Here is a 12,912-nt window from a genome sequence, read left to right as displayed (position 1 = left end):
CAATTACCTATTATTGTTTTGCTGATTGCACCTTTTCTGTTTGCTCTAATTTTTCATGACAATATAAACATTTTTAGGTTATTATCTCTGCATGTCTGGACTGACTAAGAATCCTGGTATTTTGTGTGTTGGGTCTTTGGGTTCTTCACTGTGGACCACTGGGAGTGTGGCCCCAGTAACCTAGGAATCACCGGGGATAATTTGAGAGTGGGAGACTCGCCCAGAGGTAGTTGTGACCCAGTTGACGGGAGGAGGGTGCTAGTGTAGAGCACAAGCAGCAGGTGCAGGCAGACCTGAGCTGTGCTGGGGATAGACCCTGTAAGTGACCGTGGGGTATTCAGGTGGGTGGCTAGATGTTTCATGACACAACCTTATTAGTCTACCCCAGGAGGCACACAATGTGAAACAGTGGAAATTCCAGGCCCACCCGTCCAAACAAGTCAAGTATCCAAGGCTACCCTGGTGCCCTGGGTTTTGGAGAATGTGCTGGGTATGTGCTTCCACTTAGATGACAAAGCAAATCCAGAAGATGATGATTGGGGTCCAGCAGTACTCCCTGGTTGATGCTCGCATCCTAACTCAAAAAGAGCCCACCAAGCTTCCTCTAGTGACCGAATCCTCCTTGATCTCCCTGAGACTGAATCCTCCTTGATCTCCCAAGACAGTCACTAACAGCCCAAAAGGAAACAGCCAGCAGTATCTGTGGTTCTTAGCCTTCAGATAGCAAGTAACTTCCCGCAATGCCCAACATTTCTGCAGTGTTGCCTGTGCCAAATCTTGGAAAATAGAAATTTTACAGTTCTCTCCCATGTAAACTCCTTCCCTGCTCTGGCCTGAGCTACAATCTCCTCCTTTTGAGCAAAGTCATGGGAACAGACAATACTGTCTCAGAGGACATCATCTCTCTGCTGCCCCAAGCCTCAGTGGGCCCTATCAATACAAATAAGCTTTCTGGGTTCCTCTAACCTCTCCCTCTCCACATCGCCGAAGAGAAAGTTACGGATTTGCAGCACCACTCATTCACAATCCTTGAAGCACTTCACTTCAAGAATCTCTTTAAAGCGGAGATTGCATCTCTGCTATTGGTTCTTGAGATCCTCGAGCTGATCGAGGATCTCCTGATTACTGTTCTGCTTCTGCTGCTGAGCCTGTGCAGTGCTCTGCACTGTTGCCTCCAAGCCCTCAGTACATTCCTCCGCTTGCTCAGTGTGGTTCCCGATCTCATGGACATCCCCTCAGAGCCTTGAGATTGAAGACTGCAGGTCCCTGTGAAACGCCTTCATTCCAGCCTTCAAAGACTGAAACTACTATACTACTACTTAGTGGATTCTGCTGTGCACGCAGCCTCTACCACGAGGTCACCCTCCTCTGATTCAGTGTGCTTCTCCACCATATTGGAGCCTATCAAGGACACCTTACTTGTAGCCCCACGGCTCTGATGCTGATCTCTCGACTGAGTGTATTTAAATTTATATAGCTTCTTGTGCGCAGTCATTAGCATCCTACAGCAAACTCTACTATCACAGACTGCCAGACACTATTCGAGGTAAGGGAAAATCACCATAAACAAAACAGCCCCCACAGTGCTCTCGTCTTAAGGGTCCATGCTCTCTGGGTGACGTCACTTCCTCCCATCGGGTCTTTTTGTTAATTGATAAGATACTTCTAAATAAACTTTTAATCTACATCTTCGGTTTCCTCTCTTGATTGGATTGTGGAGATTCATTGCCCAACCCTAATTCTTCTGTTTTGTTATGGGATAAATTACAACTGCGATACCCTTACTGTGAATGTATTTCTGATAGTCCCCAAAAGAACTTTTTTTTGAAGATATATGTTAAATAATTTATGGGGATAAGTGTTATATATAAGTGCATTTACAACAACAGGGGGCAGTTCTACAAAAGAGCACCCGCATTTTGGTTCTCTGGTATTGTGGGGTGAGAGGCTATTCTATGTGGACACTTGGACACCCAAGTGCTTTTATTGAATATTAATATACGTTTGGACACTCAGTTTTCATGTAAGCTTAGGTTGTTCCCAGTTACCCTTGCCATAGTGGCTACATTGAAAGGGCCCATAGGTCACTGGAAGCCCTGAGACCGAATTTGCTGCGGAACTTGATAATCTCCAGAAATTACAATAGGATTGTTTTGAATCAGGACCTAGAGCAAGAAGATTATTTCCCATAAGCTTAAAAGTAAGAGGGGAAGAAATGTAATACTATAGTAAGTATAAGGGACCACCTGGGAATGGGCATAGTGATAATTAGGTAATACAACAAGCATTCCTATGATATTGCACAGATATATATAAATTGGAATTTAGGTTAAATTGAATTGCCAAGGCTCACATCTGGGGAGGCAGAAATAATTTTCTAGTCCAATAACCCTAGAGGAAATTTTGTGGGCCATAAAGACCCTGCCCCATGGCAAAGCACCAAGCTTAGATGGATTTTCCAACAAATTTTACAGGTATTTCAGGAAATATCTAGAAAAAATCCTCACAAAAGGCTTTAACTCCCTAGATGAAGAAACAGAATTGCCTCATTCTTGACACCTTGCTAGAGTAACGGTATCCATAATCCAAGGGAGGACCATTGTGGGTCATACCAGCCAGTATCATTGTTAGGTACAGATTATAAGATCTGTAATAAACTCATGGCAAAGTACTTAAAAGGCATTAATAATATACATACCAACCTCTTCTAGAGATGTAGGTGTGGTAGAACTAGAGGACATGAATTGAGGTTGCAGGGCTGTAGACTTAGGAGTAAAATCAGGAAATTCTTTTTCACAGAGAGTGTAGTGGATGGCTCGAACGCCCTTCCAGGAGAGGTGATGGAATCAGAAATGTTGAGGAAATTCAAAAATGTATGGGATAAACACAGGTGATGCCTAAATAGAAAGGGGATGGCAACAAAACATGGCTATTAAGATTCTTATTTGGGGAAGATTAGTGGGAGCTAAGGTCAGTGCAAGACAGATTTCTACGGTCCCACAAATGGCAAAAGACAAATGATTTAGCAACTCCAGTATTGTTTACCACTGTATTATCGTATGCTGTACAACTGAAAGGGGAGGGGAAGACATCTTAAATAACAAATTAAATGCTGTTAGCTATACTTTCTTTATAACATACTAGTAAAAAAGGCCCGTTTCTGACACAAATGAAACGGGCGCTAGCAAGGTTTTCCTCGGAGTGTGTATGTTTGGGAGAGTGTATGTGAGAGTGACTGTTTGAGAGTCAGAGTGAAAGTGTGAGTCCAATCCATGCTCTTCTGTCACCTGGCCCCTCCATTCATCCCTATCCAGCAATTCCGCTCTCTCCCTGAGGCCTGCCCTGCAATCCATATGCATCCATGGCCATCTGTCCCCTCCATTCATCCCTATCCAGCAATTCCCCTCTCCCTGAGTCCTGCCCTTCCAATCCATGGCCATCCATGCTCCTTTGTCACCTGGCCCCTCCATTCATCCCTATCCAGCAATACCTCTCTCTCCCTGAGGCCTGCCCTGCAATCCATATCCATCCATGCCCATCTGTCCCCTCCATTCATCCCTATCCAGCAATTCCCCTCTCCCTGAGTCCTGCCCTTCCAATCCATGCTCCTCTGTCACCTGGCCCCTCCATTCATCCCTATCCAGCAATTCCCCTCTCTGCCTGAGGCCTGCCCTGCAATCCATATGCATCCATGCCCATCAGTGCCCTCCATTCATCCCTATCCAGCAATTCCCCTCTTCCTGAGTCCTGCCCTTCCAATCCATGCCCATCCATGCTCCTTTGTCACCTGGCCCCTCCATTCATCCCTATCCAGCAATTCCCCTCTCTCATTGAGGCCTGCCCTGCAATCCATATCCATCCATGCCCATCTGTCCCCTCCATTCATCCCTTTCCAGCAATTCCCCTCTCTCCCTGAGCCCTGCCCTCCCAATCCATGCCCATCCATGCTCCTCTGTCTCCTGCCCCCTCCATTCATCCCTTTCCAGCAATTCCCCTCTCTCCCTGAGCCCTCCCCTCCCAATCCATGGCCATCCATGCTCCTCTGTCCCCTGCCGCCTCCATTCATCCTTTTCCAGCAAGTCCCCTCTCTCCCTTCCATGACCCCCCCTCCCTCTCTCTCCCATGTCCCAGCCTGGCCCGCCCTCTTCTCCCCCCCCCCCCCTTGGCATCCATGCTGTCGTTTCTCCCCTGCCCTCCCACTCCCATTGTTGTACTTTACTGGCCACCCTCTTCTGTCCCCCCAACATGCGTTTTTTTTTTTTTTTTTCCTTCTTGTAAAATTTACCTCCGTGGCGGTTCCGGCAGCTAAGCGTCAGGGAAGGAGGCGGCGCTCTCGACGTCTAGGTTTCCCTTCGCTGTGTTCCGCCTTCTTTTGACGTCATCCTTGAAGAAGGCGGAACACAGCGAAGGGAAGGCTAGACGTCGAGAGCGCCGCCTCCTTCCCTGACGCTTCGCTGCCGAGCGATGCGATTGGTTATGTCATTGCTCCGCCCTCGACGTCATCACGTTTGATGCGTGGGCGGGGCAGACACAATGCAATCTCACCCCCTTCACTTTGCTAAGAGAGGCTTCATTAGAACGTTGGAGGTGCGTTTTATATAGAGAGATATTGTCCCAAGTTTTCATCATATTTAACTACCTGTATATGGCTGGCATGATAGCAAATTGCCAATCAGGGTTTAAGCATGAATGACTATAACCTGTACAGAGTGGCAGGTATGGCTCTGGCCACCTTGTTGGGCAGAGTGGATGATCGTGCAGGTCTTTATCTGCTGTCTTTTACTGTGTTACAAAGAGACTACAAACCATTATGCCCCAATTAGTATGAGATGATCAAGCAGGATTTATAACTGGCTGTCACGCTTTTGACAGCTTTAGACGAGCATTGACAATGGAATCGATGTCCTAACAGGTTATACCGGGTATAATGCGTGGAAGGAATGCCCATAAGATTTTAATGTTTATAATTGCAGACCCCAGTATCTCACTATCATATGTGATAGGGGCTTTTGGCCAAGTCTTGAGCTTTAAGATAAACATGGCAAAGTCAGAAATATTAAATATCAACCTAGAGGGAGGGGAAATGGAATGACTGGTAATCCAATACCCTTTTATGTTTGCTAAATCTTATATTAGATATCTGGGAGTAAATATAGCAATTGGCCTGGAAAATTATATGAACTTAATTATCCCTCTCTGTTGCAGGGAATATGTAGAGAGAGTGATGGGAAGACCTGAACGTATCATGGCTAGGCAGGGTAAATGCAGTAAATGTGATGGTACTCCCTAAACGTTTTGAGTGGTTCTTCTGTCGACTACACCATAAATTTGCCTATATTTGGAAATGAGAATCACGCCGGGTACAAAGAGCTGTGCTCATCTGACCCAGGAATCGGGTTGGGATGGCAGTACCTAGTTTTCAATTATATTATGTTATGTAATATGCAATTTATTGTCCACAAATCCAAATCCTAGTTCTTTGCGGATTACAGTCCATTAAAGATAAGGTATATACTATACTTAATCCAGATATTCATGAAATAAAATCGTGTTAAAAGTTTTATGAAATATCTGATAATTCCAAACATATGCATTTCTAATGGTATAGAATTTCAACAAGAAACAACCAAATAATGAAGAGATTTAAACAACCTCTTAAATCTTATTAATCAGACTGATGGAAAATTTAGCAACATAAGGTCACGATTCTTCCTATTGATAGCCAGGTTACTGTGCAAAAACTGCACAAGATCACTTAAATACAATGATGCAATACCTTGAATGATTTTAAACACACCTATAAGTAATTTATTCAGCCCGGGCTTCCACCAGTAACCAGTGTAATCTGCTAAGCAAAGGAGTAGCTGTTTTAAATCTATCTGCTGAAAATATCAGCCGTTCTGCCATATCCTATATAATAATTCTCACCTCCAACGTTCGAATGTGCCTGGGACCGTGCCTCCCTCAGAGGTGGTCTGCTAGGCAGGCACGCACTGACGTCAGTGACAGCTGATACCAAAGCAAGGGGATTCCCTGCCTGGGAATCAGCTGTCATTGCATCGCTCCCTGCCACTTCGGAGCAAGTGGCAGGGAGCGGGGCAACACAAACCCCCCCCCCTCTCCCTCCAAGTTCCACACTCCACCCTCCATCCGATTACAACAACTCCCCCCCCCCCCCCGCGTTACGGCCCACTGGACTCCCCTTCCGTGACCCTGTCGACCCCCCTTGGCAAAAACCGTCCCCCGCCGCCGTCCAGTACCTGTGGTGACGGGGGACCCCAACCCCCGTCAGCCGAAATCCTGTGCTGGCCTTCGCGGCGTTGCTTCTTCAATGCTCTTCGGTTCAAATTCCTCTGCGTGCGTCTGACGTCAGACGCACGCAGAGGAACTTGAACACAAAATCATTGAAGAAGCAACGCCGCGAAGGCCAGCACAGGACTTCGCGGCTGATGGGGGTTGGGATCCCCCGTCAGCACAGGTACTGGACGGCGGCGGGGGACGGTTATCGCCGAGAAGGGGGGTCGACAGGGTCGCGGAGGGGGGGGGGGGTGAAAACGGAGGGAGGGCAGAGTCTGGAACAGCGAGGGAGGGTGGAGGATGGCCTTGCTAGCGCCCGTTTCCTTCCCTTTCGAAACGGGCATTTTTTACTAGTTCTGAATAAGTTGCAATCTTTTCCTAAGATCTTTAAGCAGCCATTGTGAATAATGTTACAGTAGTCCAGTCTAGATAAAACTAATACCTGAACTAACAATCTAAACTTATCAGGATCAAAGCAATTTTGAATTGCTCTGTTTCCTTAATGTCTAAAATGATTTCTGAATTACAGACTCTATATGTTTTGAAAAAGTAAAAAAAAAACTTTCAATATACTATAGAGCAGCACAGATTAGTCTTGTCAGAGTGGCAAGGAGGTAATACCAAATGCTGGATTACACTGGAGCAACAGTTGGGGGGGGGGGGGGGGGGGGCACTACCACTCTGGGCAGTGCCATGGCTCTCAGATAGGGAATTGTGGTTAATACAAAGAAAAATGAATCCTTATATACAATTACTGATCACAGTATGGTGCCAGCAATGATCAAATCTCCTACAAGATAGAAAGTAATCTATCCCAGAACAATATGCTAGTGGATTTCTACCAGATAGGGCAGACTGTACATACAAAAGATGGGATGGTAAAAGGCTACGTTTTCTGGGCCAAATAATAGATGAAGAAAAGGTAGTAGATTATGCGGAATTGATGGAGAAGAATGGGGTAGAGCTGAGAAAAGTATTCCAGTATAGGAAGATGTGCATTTTTAGTCAAGCAGTATGTGAGTTAAGGCTGGAAGAGATGCCATTGGAGAAAGTGCTGAAGCAGGGGAAATATCTGGATTCTATTGTGCATTGTTATGCAAGGGGCTCCCTCTATAAAATATGTTGCAGAGTGGGAAAAAGATGTTGGGGAAAAGCTATGAGAAAAAAGGATGGGGAAAAATCTTTTTAGAATTTAATTAAAAAATCTACATAGCTGGTAGCCTCATGGAAAATGGCTACAAGATGCTATATAAATGGTGATATACCCTATTGAGGCTGTCAAGTATATATGGAAGGGGCAGTGAACTCTGCTGGTGTGGATAGAACATAAGAATAGCCATACTAGGTCAGACAATTGGTCCATATAGCCCAGTATCCTCTTTCCAGTAGTGGCCAATCCAAATCACAAGTACCTGGCAGAAACTCAAATAGTAGCAACATTCCATGCTACAATCCCAGGGCGAGCAGTGGCTTCCCCATGTCTATCTCAATAGCAGACTATGGACTTTTCCTCCAGAAACTTGTCCAAAACTTTTTTAAACCCAGCTACGCTAACTGCTGTTACTACATCCTCCAGCAAAGAGTTCCAGTGCTTAACAATTCGTTGAGTGAAATAATTTCCTCCTCTTTGTTTTAAAAGTATTTCTATGTACCTTCCTTGAGTGTCCCCTAGTGTTTGTACTTGTTAGGATTCTGCAAGCAGGCAGGGGAATGTTTGGGACTCACTCCTGATTGGCTTGCCAGGAGCTGATGTCTGATGCAGCAGAGGACAGAAGCCTGATCTACTTAAGCATACCTTTCCCTACAACTCTTGCTTTAGCATTTGATTGCTTTGTTTGCTTATCTGAAGCCAGCCTTTGCTTGGGCGCTTGTGTTCCAGTTTAGCCTTTGTCCTTGGTTCTTGTTGATTCTGTGTGTGTTTGTGTGTGCTGGGTATTCCCAGCATGAGCTTTATTGTCTCACCCCCCTACAGTTGATCTGCTTTCTGCTGCTGTAATGTTGTGCTGTCTGTGGTAAGCTGGTACCTTGTATTGTTCCAGTTTGTATGTTTAGTTTTCTCTCTCTTTCTCTGTTCCCTTTGTTGTGCTGAGCTGTTGCTCTGCTCCCTGTGGTTCTGTCTCTGTTTGACAGTCCCCCTGTCCTTGTATATTGCTCCTGTTTGTTGGTTTTAGTTCTCTGTTTGCTGAATCAGTCTTCTGTTTCGTGAGCAGTGCTCCTTTTCTGGTCTTTGTGAGCCAGATGCATCAACCAAACGTTAAAAAATCTAAATCGTTAAAGTCCCTAACGATTTTAAAAAAACGAAGAATGGACAAAAAAAACAAGTCACACATGCCCGGTGCGGTATTGAAAAGTACAATGTATCAAAGAATCGTAATCCCCATCCGTAATCGGCTCCTAAAGCATGCGCAGAGCAGCCAAGCGTTTTGCTGGCTGCTCTGCGCATGTCACAAACATATTAAACCTACATAGGTTGCTTACGTCAGACGTGGGTGTGCAAGGGGGGGATTGGGACGTGCGAGCCTCTAGATCTGTAATCGTAGCAGGAAAGTGCAGTTGAAGAAGTCCTTTTCAAGACTTCAGAATGACGTCCTTCATAAACCCCCTTGTAACAAAAGACCACTGTGATCCCCATCCATAACCTGCTCCTAAGGCAAGCGTTTATGATCCTAGCAGGAGAGTGCAGTTGATTCATGTTTTACTTTAGAAGGATTCACGTTTTTCTTTAGAAGCTTTATTAAACAAAAAATCTGGCTCCGATGCTGCAGGCACTTTTTTGGATAACGTGCTTCACTCAGCTGAGCCAATCAAAGCGCGTTTAGCTCAGCTAATGCGCTGGGATTGGCTCAAGGTTTGTTTGGGTTTTTTTTTTAAAGGTTTTCCAGGCCCGCGCAGCCACAACGAGAGGTCCAGACCTCTCGTTAGATTTCCTACGTTTTTCCTGCGTAAAGGTTAGTGCATCTTGCTACAATGGGGTTTGTACAGGAATTGCTCATCTGCATTCCGTTTTCATTAGCTGCTAGCTTCGTCAGTAAAAGCCCTTTGATGCATGCAACGGATCAAAATTTCCTCCTTGGAGGGTTGTTAAAGGCTCATTAAAGTTTTGTGCATCTGCCTCTGTGTGTCAAGGCAGCTTCCTCTGTTTGCTTATTGTTCCCTTTTCCCTTGTGTGTTGTGGGGCCAGCTTTGTGTATTCTTATAGGTAGTTTTTCTTTTCCTTTGTGTGCTGAATGGTTCAGCCTAGAGTGTATTCCTATAGTTGGTTCCCTTTTTCCCTTGAGTGCCTAGTGGAGTACCTTAGAGTATTCCTTTGAGTGGCATCCCCTTTCCATGTGTGTTGACTGGTTCAGCCTAGAGTGTATTCCTATAGTTGGTTCCCTTTTTCCCTTGAGTGCCTAGGTGAGTTCTTTAGATTCTCAGCCCACTGCACTAACCATTAGGAGGGGGTATTGATTTATTTGAACATTTTTGTGAGGGAGTGTATAAGATGCTGCCACTTCCCCTTAAGGATATGCCCTCACAGTGTCAGAATCACCTTAAAACCCATAGTTCCTCCCAAGGGGGAAGTGACATGAGGGGGGTGGATCCAGGAGGGCATTGTCCAGGAAGTGTAAAAGTCCGGGGCACAACTAGGTTAAAGATGCCCCGAGGGAAGCAGCGATGCCAACTGCATTTACCTCCACCTCCTATGTGTGAACTGCAACTGCTACAGTCAGGTAGCTTGCTACTTTTGATTTTTAACCTGAATAATTGCTAGAGACTATTGGTTACTCAGGGGACCCAGACCAAGGTACAAGTAAAGTGTATTGCTTTGCTGAGAGACAGTAATGTATGTTGTGGCCCTACGGGAGCAGCCCACTGAAGAACCTTGTTACGTCTAAGGAACATTTTTATATTTATATTTCTTGCCCCCACCTGTGAATGGAACAGGACCCCTACCTGATACTTACAATAAATAGTATTTTCCTTTACCTGCACCTGTTGTGTGGCTCCAGTTTGTCCTGGCTCCAGGCCACCTTTGCTTACATTACCCCAATTTGATATACCACCATTCATACATTTGGTATACTGCCATTTGGTATACCGCTATTCATATAAGAAAATTGCTGTCCCTGCAGTTTGTATACTACGTGGTTATTACATTTCTTCCCTGGAGGAATTTTATTCAGGTGTTTTTGAAGAGAGACACTTTTTTTTATGGATTTTGAGATTTTATTCTGAAATATTGGCTTTTAATTATAGTTTCATTTGGACCTTATATTTGAAGAGATTGGCAGTTTGACAAAAAGCAGATAGCTATGTTTTGAGCTACTAATTTCAGCTAGTAAATTAAAAGGTGAGAGGTAAGTCATCATAAGCATTTCACACTTTGAAAACAAGTAGCTACTTTAAGTATTGTAATTAAATTGATGCACTATCAACTCTTGTGATTGGTTTAACAAGTAAAATACAATGTGTTCTCCTTAGCATACAAGTTTGACCTATTGAACAAAGAATATTAGGATGCTAATAAGAGTTATTCTGAATTCTCTTCTGTTGCTTTTTTGATGTGCTGCAGCAAGATGGCAGTGTTGATATTTACTTATGTCTTTAGGCTGCATATATTCTTCAGAACCTGCTTGTGATACCAATGCCAGATGGGGAAGATTCCAAGGACTGCACTTGGCAGGTTTGTGCCATCCCTAGTCTTGCCCAAAACATGCCTACAACTTGCCCCCTTGCTATTTGGATGTACTGCAGTGTTGAATGTCCCTTTTCTGCCTTTGCAAAATCTGGATCTGGACGTGTCCTGGACATCTGTGTGCTCCGAAAATAAGCTCTGTAATGTCTGAATATCGCCACTTATTTGTTTTTGCAAGCTTTTTCCAGTATGTAATTTTATAGTAGCCTCCTAGTATGTTTATAGTACATCCTTTATATTCTAAGTTTGAAGTTTTAGGTAGAACATTTTATGTTTTCTTTTATTGTAAGTCATTTAGTTTTAAGTAGGGTATGAATTTTATAAATAAATTCCATAACAGGTCATTTAAATGTATATGCCAATTATGCACTTAAGTGGTATTCTGTAATTACACGCTCAAATGGTACAGCATAGTGCATAACTGTTAGTGGAGTGGTCACAGTGGAGAAGCATTGGCAGGCCATAGATGGAGCCGACCATTATGCAGGCAATTTACAGAATGCTATTGGTTGTGTGCATATCTGTTGCATTTATGAACCACTTTGATTTTATTAACGTGTAAGTGGTATATAAAAACTTGTATGTATAAGTAAATTAAACAAGCTAAGGAGACCCACTGTGCATTGGAAGGGCCACACATGCTCAGAACTTCCCATTATGTTCTGAGCCTTGGGAGAGCTGTTCCATCCTTGTGATGTGCACTGACATCACCCACTTGTATGCTTAAGCATTCTGCTGTCTACAGAAAAAGTCTGTTACAAGTGACCAACAATGTTTTCCTGTAAAGATACTGTAACGTAAAATGCTTCAATACAATATTCTCCAAGGACAAGCAGACCATGTTGTTCTCACATGTGGTGACGTCATCCACATTGCCCAGTGCAGAACACTTTTACAGTGTAGTACAACTTTAAGAACACACTCCAGCATTCCCACTGCACATACGCAAGTGCCTTCCTGGCCGCTGCGAGAGTTCAGGACCATCAGTCTCTCTTCATCTGCCATGAGGAGAAAATACGCTGCTCATGGCTCTTCACAGCATCTGGTGTGTTGCTGTTTTTTGGGGAATATTTTGCTCCAGTTTGTCTGCTTTTTGGGGGGAGTTTTTCCTTTCATCCCCTTACAGTTTTAGTTATTTTTCCCCACTTTTAAGTTTACATGCTCACGAGGCCTGCTTTGGTCAGGATTTTACCCCTCCTTTTTTCTTTGTGGTTTGCCCCTTTTTACTATCCCATCGAGTCGTTTGATTTGACCATGGCAGTTTTTCCTTCCATGTCATCGAAGTTTCCCATTGTTTTCAAGCACCGTGCTTGGTGCAGTCTAACCATTGCTGGAACTGACACCCATTCCTGGTGTCTCCAGTACTCTACCAGCTGTCTTCTTTGCCTGCATATGCAGAAAAGAACACGGTTGTCCGGAGAGGCTCAGAGTGAACATTTTTGGAGCCAGGTCCGTATCATTGACATCGATGTCGGCATTTGCACTGGCATCGGTCCCTATGGCTGCTAGACCCATATCCGACACTGAAGGAGGATGTGCATCGAGTAAGTCTCCACTTGATGCTGTCCTCTGTGCAGGGCCCCCCTGGACCGGTCAGCATCAGACCCGACACTGAGGAGGCATGGGGTTTCAAAGCGTCATTATTGTTGGCACTGAGGGGTGTCGATGTTTGGCATCAGGCGAAAGCCAAGAAGCACAGGCATGGTCCCGGGAGCACTAGAGCACTGAGGGATCTGGTCCCCGAGAAGCTTTGATACCGAGAGGCGAGAGCCCCCTCAATCGAGGAGGTGCCGATGTGGGGGCCTCCATGCAGCCAGGACCAGATACCTTAGTTGACACCAGCAGATCAGCAGCCTGTCTTGAACTGATGCCCCAGCCTTTCCCAACGTCGACCTTTGATGAGCATATCCGAGCCATGCTCTAGGAGCAATTGGCGG

At 44.8% G+C, this 12,912-nt stretch overlaps 1 protein-coding gene across 1 annotated transcript in view; it reads left to right on the top strand.

The window, feature by feature from the left end:
- Nucleotides 1–12,912, top strand: part of RTTN (rotatin) — a 478,682-nt gene that overhangs the window by 315,127 nt on the left and 150,643 nt on the right. The window contains exon 32 of the mRNA XM_030212687.1: nt 10,889–10,963. Coding sequence (XP_030068547.1) covers nt 10,889–10,963 — 75 coding nt within the window. The remainder of the gene's footprint in view (nt 1–10,888; nt 10,964–12,912) is intronic.

This window comes from Microcaecilia unicolor, chromosome 1, assembly GCF_901765095.1.
Source record: "Microcaecilia unicolor chromosome 1, aMicUni1.1, whole genome shotgun sequence".
NCBI lineage: Eukaryota > Metazoa > Chordata > Amphibia > Gymnophiona > Siphonopidae > Microcaecilia > Microcaecilia unicolor.
The sequence above is the reverse complement of the archived record's forward strand: the minus strand, read 5'-3'. Positions and strand labels throughout refer to the sequence as shown.